The sequence below is a fragment of the Etheostoma spectabile genome, chromosome 7 (assembly GCF_008692095.1).
Source record: "Etheostoma spectabile isolate EspeVRDwgs_2016 chromosome 7, UIUC_Espe_1.0, whole genome shotgun sequence".
In the NCBI taxonomy this organism is placed as follows: domain Eukaryota; kingdom Metazoa; phylum Chordata; class Actinopteri; order Perciformes; family Percidae; genus Etheostoma; species Etheostoma spectabile.
This window is the reverse complement of record NC_045739.1, coordinates 6,370,943-6,380,802: the sequence shown is the minus strand read 5'-3', so window position 1 is coordinate 6,380,802 and position 9,860 is coordinate 6,370,943. Positions and strand designations below refer to the sequence as shown.

The following is a 9,860-nucleotide window of genomic DNA, read 5'->3' as shown; positions in this document are numbered from 1 at the left end:
TTTCTGGAGCTACAAAAGGCTTTATACAGCTGTTTTTAACATAGCCAGTAGTGCTCCCAAAGACCAAGACTTTGATTAGTAAAATCCATGATGTTCCCCTTTAAAAATGTACAGACCCTTCTGCCATTGTTGCAGCAACAGTATAATCTTCTAATCTTCATTCTGTGTCTTTTCTCCTCATCTCCCTATCCGCCCTCCTGCTATCTCTGCCATCATAGTTTAGAGACCGCCAAATCCACAGCCCAGGCAGCAACTATGGCAGCTCCGGTCGACCTCAACATGGCCTTCACTCAGCCAGCCTCCCCAGCTGCCTCCCCTGCACCCACCATGGCCACAATGGGCACCCTGACTCCGGCTCATATGCTTGGCACCCCATATGGCGCCATGCCCCTCTCCGGCCTGCTGGGGATGAAGTCTGTCCCCTTTCTGACTCTGTCCAGTCCCGGCCCCACCATGGCCGTCACTGCAGCGCCCTCCCACACCACTCTGGCCGCCTACACCACCAAAATCTCCTCAGTCAACTGCATCAAAAAGCCAGAGAGACAGAAGTTTGCTCCATACTGATGCAGACTCTGAGCTCTGGAGAGTCAAATTAAGGACAGCTGCAGTGTTCTTTCACAAAACGCCTGATATAGCCATATCCGCTGGCAGCGATGCTCTTGACTTTTATTCTATGATGCACCAACAGAGGAGAGACCAATGGAGATGTGGATAAAGCTATTAAAGGTTATTTACAGTTATAGATAATTTGTGAGTTTCCCATGAATTGATGGACTGCTTTCATTGTCACCTCATCACTGTTATTGATCACTTATAGAAGGGCTGGAACCTCACCTGAGAAATACATGTTTAAATTACAGTTTTCACATGTGTATCTCAAGTTAGAGATCAGCCATAATTATTTATCCTTCAATAAATTTGTAAATTATACTCAGATGACAAATACTCTACTGTATGATGCTTTTATACAATGTCTGTTTGCCTCTTGAAGTTTTTAAGAAAATTTGTAAATGTTTGGGGGGCGGGGATTTTCTTTTTTAATAATCTGTGCTATGGTACTGTACTTTACTGTTCAGTGTTATGTTCTTTTTGTTGGATTTTATTTTGAATGTGCAACTTGTTTAATCTTTATTTATTAGTATTGTTTCATTCATTAAAAGTATTTGTTTCCTGATGGATTTGTCTTCTTGTTTTTTTGAAAATCTCTCTCTACCTTAATTTGTAGCACACTGGTGCACGGCTCGCTTTTTCACAGGCATTCAAACAGTAGACAAAGTACTTGAACCAAATCTGTGTCAAATTAATGTCGTAGCACAAGAACACATTCAGTTAGAAACAGTATACACAAAGAGATGCGATGGCAGATCCAGGTTATTTTTGTTTTCCCCCAAACTAAAGGCTGGTTGGCAGCTTGTCATTTCAGTTGCCAGGATGTATCAGAGATGCTTTTCACATCATTAGGCTCTTGTGCCCCAAACAATAAAAGCAGAATGAAAGGATGCAACCCCAGAAGAGGGTAGAGCTCTACCTGCATGTCATACATGCAAGTGTGCACAAACAAAAACAGATCCAGTGTGGAGAACACATAATTATACTGAATTCCCTCACTGTAAGTCCCTTAAGACAAAATTCAGTGAGACTTTAAGACAGAGGAGTTTGCGATGAAGAAAGAAACAGGGCACAAAAAGAAGGAGATGCAAAAAATAAGAGGAGCCACAGTGACGCTGTAAAAATGAAATTCAATATCTGCATCAGCATGTACCACAGCCTCATCATCCTCTGGAGAGGCAGCTAGGATCCTTTCATCTCAACTCTCCTTTTTTTCTGTGACTGCATCATGGATATGCGAGACAAGGAGAGTGCACAGTCCTCATTGTTACCAGAGACATTTCAGAAGCAAACAGACGCACAGCCTACACTCACAACTTCAGGGTTATTCAACCCAAGTCCATTGTACGGCAAGGCTAAAATATGACAGCGCCTTGAAATCCTTTCATTGATTTTCTTTTATTTATCCATCTATCTGTCCATCTCTCTATCTATCTCTCTATCTCTCTAACATCTATCTATCGATCCTTTTTGTATCTTTCTTCTTACTATAACAACAATTTTTGAAAAAAAACTGTAAAGCTACTGAGGTAAAATACCTTCAAAAGATCTACCAATAATATAGCAATTCTACTTTGATTCTGATTATTTCTATATTCTCCAGGAATTCATAATGGGTCACTTGTGCCACCTGTAGGCCACACACACTCATTACTGACATGGTGTAAACTGACTTTGAGGTAGATCCATGTTCATGATACTTGCAGAAAGACTGGCTAACGCAACCTTAGATTGATTTATAACACAAACCACACTTTTTTTAAATTTCTTTCTGTAAAGAAATAAAACTTCCAACTGCATTATCATATATCAAAGAAAAAGAGTTGACGTACGAGGTTAGTGACAGAAGCTTGAGCTGGTGAGACCAGGGACCCTGGCTGTCACTGCAGCTAAAGCGTTTTCTTTTTATTCCATATTTTTTTCTTCTATGGTGGACCCAGGGGTTGTGTGCACCAAGACACACACACTTCAAGCACATCAATGGTGGAATGAAACTAAGTACAATTACTTGAGTACTGTGCTTGAGTACAAATTAAAGGTACTTGTACTTGAGTATTTAAATTCGTGCATTTGAGACTACTTTTCACTTTGACTCTATTACAGTGTAAAAGGAAATATTGTAATTTTTACTACACTACAGCTGTAGTGTAAAAATTACAATTTTCCTAACAAGTAAGTTACAGTACATATCAATTAATCAATAATAATGTTGATGCAGTGACGCACACACGCACGCACACGCACAGTGTTTAATATTTATATTTTAATAATAATGATATAATAATAATATATGTATTATATTATGTTTTTGGTCAAAATGGTGATTGCAAGTCCATTATTTACCCTCTTTTAGCTGTTTTTGGACTTACACTAACTTAATATCTGGCTCTTTTCCTGCTCTTATCCTTCTAAATGCTCCACTATGTCCATAATGAAGAGTACGGTACCTAAGACCTTTTGGGATGCTTTTCAATATTAGATGACTTACAATGATCAAAATATTCCAATTATAACTTCTTAAAATGTGAAGTTTGGTGTCCAATTGGAGGACAAGAAAGCAGAATTAGGGAATAATATATAATAATAATGTAATTATTTTGACAAATTATAAAAATGATTCATACACAATTAAACTAGTCTGATATTTGCGGTAAATTTAAACAAAAAAAATGTGAAATGTTATAAAATTCAACATGCCCTACATCTGTTAAAAAAAATCGATGTAGCTTAAGTCCTGATTGACCACTTTTTAATTTATTTTTTATATTGATTTCCTATTTGTTTGTTATTAAGATCACTCACTTGGTGTGTTTCTGTTGCTGTAATCTGCATTCACTTGCATATGTCATGTGCCTTTTTGATAGTGCAATAAAAAAAAAGTCTGCTTCATGTATTTTCATGACAAACAGCGCACTCTACTGTCCACTTGACATACTGCTCCACCAATCACAGCACAGCAAAGGTAAGAAGGAAGAGTTAGAGCTGATAAAAGATTGTCTTTAATGTTTGGCATCGTTAATGAATTCCATACCACAGCAGTTATGGGAGTAGGAAAACCACTTTTACAACCAAACACTGTTTGATCATGCTAACACCATATGTACAGGAAAGCACATTGAAAAGTGTATAAAGTATTTATATGAGAAGACTCAAAGTCAAGAATGGTGGAGACAGCCACAGTCTAATGGATTTGTCCTTTTTCAAACACTGATTATAGATATTTATCAATTACACTGATCTCTGGAATACATGTATATACACAAAACAACAATAAACCTTTTTAGGGCGTCTGCAATAATTCTCAAAAATATTTCACAATACTGCTGTATGTACAATAACAGAATTTACATTGAAAAATTCTATTGTACCTATATTTTGAGTATCACTTCAGTTACCAGATATCCTCGGTGCCATCAGGCTCACAAAAGATAATCACATACTGTATATATCTAACCTCAGGTTCATCTCCATACAAAGTAAAACAGCTGATGCGGTACCTGGGTCTTCTGTCTCGGTACGGTTTCTGAAACATGTTCACACAACTGATGATCTCACATACAAAAATAGATGTTGTCTAGTCAGCTGACAACTTGATGTACAGTAACACAAAGCATCCACCTGCAAAACAAACGACCAGGAAAACAAGTAATTGTTAAAATATTAGCTATATCCTTCCAACCCATTGTCATAAGCAGCGCTGTTCTTCTGCTCCCCAAAAAGTAAACTTCTCTCTCTCAGTCCAGGCTTCAGCGTTCTTCTGAAATACATCATTAGTTTTCACACAACAGAAAAGTGATTGAGAAAGAGCTGCAGGCAGGATAGGAAATATTAGCGCTACAAACCAAACAACAACCTGAAACCAAAGCGGGACAAAACCATACAAAACATCACTAGGTAGATATCTTTTTTTTCTTCAGGGAGCTTATAGTGAACAGAATGAAAAGGGGAACGGCTGTCGCTAAATGAGCTTCTCACAGTCCAGATGAAAGGTCAAACTGCATTTGAGTGCACTTAAGGCAGGTAGGCGATTCCAACGCTGTCTGAGTGGGCTCCTTGACTTGCCACTCAGCGGGCGTGAATCTAGACAGTGTCTTCAGACACAATGCAATACCATTGCAGCAGTCCAGGTTCAACTCTCACTGCTTAACATGGTCTGACAACCATAGAGAGAAGGGAAAAGATGTGGGGAGAAAGAGAGAGAGAATTGTGTTAGTTTTCAGAGTCCAGCAGGTGGTTGAAGTATGGAGAGTTCTCGTGCCATCCCGTCTTCATTCACCATGAACATGAAACATGAAATGTCTGTCACTGTCCTTAGTTTCCCCTCGTCTTCCTCTCGAGATATCTTTGTCACATAAAAGAGACAAATAGAGACTTCTTCAACACAGACTGAACTTAGAGCACTTTAACAAAAAAAACAGCACTGCAGCTTGTGTATTACAAATAAAACATCTCATCTGAATACATTCACGTAGGTTTCCATACACAATGGTACGGAAGGGAAATCGTCAGTGACTGAAGTTTGTGTCCCTTGAGATGCCGGTCCAATAGGAGAGCTGCAAGTCCAACCTTAGAGACCAGCGAGTCATTACAGCCCGGCAGCAACACATCGGAGTGTGCCATTTGATATGATTCACTATTAAGGAGCACTTAACAGTGTTTTGAAAAACATAATGGACATAAGCTTTTAAAAACACTATAATGTATTTTATATTATGTATTTATTTATCAAAATAAGAATTCATATGTATGAAGCATTTAAAGCATAGATTTCGGTCGTTGCCTCGTATTGTGAAAGTGCCATGAAAAGCAAAATTAAGAAAGTTCAGAGCTTACTGCACCTGGGATCACGTTTGTTATCATGATGGTTGTTGTATTTCACAAAACGGTTGTCATATTATTCTCAAATGGAAAAACATGCTCACAGACGAGTTGTACAGTTGCGTACAATCAATATCAATTTCTGAACAGAGTTAATCTGTCTTATTGTTTAACAGATACATTTCTTTTAGTTATATCTAAGAGGCCACACGGAGCAGTGACGGCAGTTTTGCCTCGTACAATAGATTCATCGAGGTTAACTCACTCTTTTCTTTCCTTCATGTGCACTGAAATTAAATCACAGAAGGTCAACTGAACACACTCTATGCCTTCACAGTGGACTCTTCCTGTTACTGCTAACTTTAACTCATTGCAAATGAGGGGAAGAAGACAATGAGAAGAAGGCTCTAACTGGAGTAGAGCTGGAGCCTCCTCATCACTGGGTCTCCTCGTGTTCCTCACTGATGCACTGCTCCCAGGGGTGTTTCCCCTGGTCCTCCCGGTGGCCGTGGGGGGAGTGGAAGATCCTGCGGGGCAGCGGGATGGGCTGAGGTTGCAGCTCCTCCTCAGGGATGCAGCCCTCTCTCAGATAGGGTTTAGGCGGCACGGCTGGCGGCTGAGGCCTGCGGTAAGGGATGTGGTGGGGGCCGTGAATGGGAGCGTGATGGTGAGGCGGCGGCCCGTGGGAGTGGCTGTCAAGTCCGGGGTGTGCGTGAGTGTGTGGATGCGGGTGGTTGTGCGGGTGCGAGGTGGGGCTGCGATAGTGGAAGGGGCGGACCTGGTCCATGGATTCAATCTCTGGTCCGCCATAGTGGATGTGCAAGTAGGGAGAGGCCAGGTATTCATCAGGGGGAGACCACAGGTGACTGGGAAGAGGCTCCAATGCATCGCTCCTGATGGGGCCGGGGTCTGGATACTGACCTCCAAAGTTACTCTCACTCAGAGAGGAAACACCGCTGCTGGCGCTGCCTGACAGAGTGGAGTTACTGCCACCCAAAGCTGACTGAGGACTGGTGGGGGAGCCAGGGATCGGGTGGAGAGGAGACTGGTGAGGGAAATAATCAGAGAGATAGTGGGTGTCACGGGTGTATTTCTCTTGGCTTACAGTAAAGGACGAAGTGTCTGGTGTTGTAACGACAACCTTAATTTTAACACTACTCAAGCTGCCTTCACATGCTGTCAGAAATATTGGAATTATAATTTGCAAACGAAAAAAGATAGAGTCCACAACAACTTCATTATTCTGAGACTGTTTGTATTTTAGACATGGAGGCACTTGAAAATGGATTTGTAATAATCACTCGACTACTGGAGTGAAACAAATACAGTGTCTACACTCAATCATCAGGCATTGCTATAGTGTATTTTTAAAGAACTGACTGTATGTGAAGACAATGTGTGGGAGTTGACACCTTGGGAAAAAGAAGCTTCTGCAAATACATTGTTACCAAAAAATGTAACTTTTCAGAATGTGATTTAAACAATTGAAAATGTTGTTTCCAAAGCTAGGATTACATTTTTAGCATTAAATCTAACTGAGTTACTTGTATTATTTGAAATGAAGAAGAACAAGGAGAAGAGGAGAGTGCAAAGGAAGAAGCAGGAGGATGAGTGGGAAGAGAAGCCAAACCTTTTCTGTCCTGCTGTTTTGCGTCTGATGTTTAATGTTTTATGACTACACTAGTTTTATTTCTCTGATGGCTGTACCTTTCGAAGTGAACGGACAGGCAGGGCAGGGGGAGGGTCGCTGTTCTGGTGGTGAAACGCATCACAGTGCATCAGGAAATGTCCTGCAAAGTTAAATTCATATGAGGAAAAAATGTATTTATACAGTCTTATGTAAAGGTCTTAAATAGCCATTAAAATCCAGCCTATATCTCAAAAGTTCCCACCCCCATAAAATACCCTGAGTGCAAAGTAAAAGGAGAAAGTACCTGGTGGAAAGGACCTGGGTGGGACAGGGGGCATGATTACTCCTCCGCTAGAAGCTGGCATGTAGGACACTTGCTCCCTGTTCTCTCCATCCAGACTCCAGTTGTTGGGAGTGTTGGGAAAGACTAGAGGGGAAATAAACAAACACGTCAACACACACTGTGATACATCTCAAGTAAGTAATACTATAGAATCAAACCGGTTTGTGTTACGTTACCTTTCTCTGGTAGATTCATGTGAGGATCAGCACACGGCTTACAGGGGCTAATTTGCTGAAGTAAGGCACGCTGCATGTGGTTGTTCTGTAACACAGAATGTATTATTATAGGCTAGTAACAGCTGTTTTTTTTGTTTTTTTTAATGGTGAGCTAAAGACAAATTTAAAAATCTCTTATGAACACCCACTCATTTGAGTGAGTACGAATACATTTGGCATCCGGTATGTTCTGCACATCGATGCACCATTATGGTGCTGTAGATCTGACCCACCTGTCCGTTCTCTGCCATGTTGTAATACATGGAGTTGTTGACCCTCTCACGATGAGACGGCAACAGTATCATCACTTCCCGGTTGTGTTTGGCCTTATCGGGCAAGGATGGAGAGCCTGGGCAGAGAAAAGATGTGGAATTGTATTATTTCTACTTGCAGCAACCTCATTACATGTAACAGAGATGTATTGTCGCTCTACATATGCGGGTATTTTATCTCTTGCTACATTCTGCAGTTCATGAATGTATTTTCATCTTCTGTCATCTGTTATTAATAAAACCTTCATAAATATATATAATATGCACCAATATGGAGATTTGGGCAGTATACAGTAATGATTATTTCAGTCTCTGCATCCATCTCTGACGTGGCTTTCTCACTTACCTCTGGCACTTGAGGGAGCAGAGTTAATAATCTGGGAAGAGTTGGAGCGAATTGAGCTCAGGCTGGAGGAGGAAGGGCTCGGCTGCAAAACAAAATATATTGTAAAAATAACAAAAACTTTGAGAATTTTTTTAAGAAGTAAAAAACATTGTTTATGCTGTATTTGGTGTATCTGGTGTATCTGCCTTTTTCCTTTCATCTAGCAGACAGGAAACTAATTATATAAAATTGTGTGCAAGGAGACAGCAGCAGTACAATGCCATTGTAGTTACAGTATCAATGTCGATTCTCAAAAATGTAACTGTATGAGTTTTATAAAATGCTTTACATCCTGAACAGACCAGTTTTCATGTGAGTTAAGCTTTATAATGAGCATTACAAATTCACACCATGTCCACTACGTTCATGCCTGAGTGTTTGTTATTTCGAGCCTTACCTGCATGTGTAATGCTTCCTCCGGGTGCTCCCCCATCAGGCCGTCGGTCATTATGACGAGGTTTCCTGCCTCACTCGATGTGTGTGAGGACAGGGAGGAGGACGAGTGACGAATCGAACTCTGAAGATTCAGAGGGCTGCGGGATACAGACAATGTTGGAGACTGTGAAATGTTTATCTCCGTATGTACATGGATGTTCATAAATGTGTGTGTGAGGAAATGTATGCGAGTGCGTGTGTGCCTCTTGTGTGACTGACCTGTGTCTGTGTATGAGGCGGACACTCTCAGGGCTCATGTGGCTGTGGGAGGAGAGGATGCCTCTGGGAGAATTGACCCCTTGGCAGCCTGCGGGGCCGAATCGATCCACGCCGGGCACACCCTGTGGGGACCCCACCATATACTGCTCTGAATATTTACACTGCTCACACATGCATTAAAGCCACATCTAAATTACTTTATCAGACATATGGAGGCATGAATAAGAGACTCCCATAATGTGCCCGTTCAGCAAGAATAAAAAGGAACATGGCTAATACAGAAATATGAAAAGGTGGGAGTACTCACATGATGTAAACCTGTCCTCATCATGTGAAACTGGTCTACAAGCTTTTTGTGCAGGGGGCGCATTTCTGGATGCACCAGCTTCTCATGAACAGCCAACCCCACTCCGAGAATGTGCACCTGTTGACAGGAAATCAGAAGAGAAAAAGCACTGAAGAGCATGTTTGCACCACTTTCATGCAAGTCAGTTTAACTAGCAGTTACACATATGATGAAATTCAAAGCTCCGTCTGACCTGTTCCTGCATCAAATCCTTCAGATGTGTGATCCTCTCGGTGTCTTCTGGGTGACTGCTGATGTAGTCCTTATCAAAGAAGGCCTGTTGTAGAAGAGAAGTCAACAGATAAGGATCTCTCACAACACCAATTTAATTCATATTTTAAAATCATTAAATCTACCCATTCATTTCCCTCTACCTCCTGATATCTGGCGATGCCTCCGTTGACAGCAGCATCTATGACCCCGTTTAGGCACATGCTGAGCGGGTTGATGTTGCCATGATGCTGTCTGTGTTGGTACTGGCTGATCAGAGTCCGCAGCTCCTGGGTTTTATTCTCCACCACATAAATGGCATTCTCCAGTGGGCTCACCTCCATCTGCAAATAAATATACACATGATAAAAGGGGAGG

At 41.2% G+C, this 9,860-nt stretch overlaps 2 protein-coding genes across 7 annotated transcripts in view; one reads left to right on the top strand and one right to left on the bottom strand.

Annotated features, from left to right (window-relative positions):
- pcbp4 (poly(rC) binding protein 4) overlaps positions 1–812 on the top strand; it is a 30,366-nt gene extending 29,554 nt beyond the window's left edge. The window contains exon 14 of the mRNA XM_032521952.1: positions 219–812. Coding sequence (XP_032377843.1) covers positions 219–564 — 346 coding nt within the window. The 3' untranslated portion in view covers positions 565–812. The remainder of the gene's footprint in view (positions 1–218) is intronic.
- Positions 813–3,585: 2,773 nt separating this feature from the next.
- dock3 (dedicator of cytokinesis 3) overlaps positions 3,586–9,860 on the bottom strand; it is a 48,024-nt gene continuing 41,749 nt past the window's right edge. For 2 of the 6 annotated variants that reach the window (XM_032521874.1, XM_032521878.1), the window contains 11 exons: positions 9,647–9,826; positions 9,466–9,549; positions 9,234–9,350; positions 8,927–9,048; positions 8,670–8,805; positions 8,234–8,315; positions 7,849–7,964; positions 7,577–7,661; positions 7,362–7,484; positions 7,135–7,217; positions 3,586–6,472 (listed from right to left, as the gene is read on the bottom strand). In XM_032521874.1, coding sequence (XP_032377765.1) covers positions 5,864–6,472; positions 7,135–7,217; positions 7,362–7,484; positions 7,577–7,661; positions 7,849–7,964; positions 8,234–8,315; positions 8,670–8,805; positions 8,927–9,048; positions 9,234–9,350; positions 9,466–9,549; positions 9,647–9,826 — 1,737 coding nt within the window. In that variant the 3' untranslated portion in view covers positions 3,586–5,863. Of the gene's footprint in view, positions 6,473–7,134; positions 7,218–7,361; positions 7,485–7,576; positions 7,662–7,848; positions 7,965–8,233; positions 8,316–8,669; positions 8,806–8,926; positions 9,070–9,233; positions 9,351–9,465; positions 9,550–9,646; positions 9,827–9,860 lie in introns of all 6 variants that reach the window. The other 4 variants (XM_032521872.1, XM_032521875.1, XM_032521873.1 and 1 more) reach the window with 3 other exon arrangements.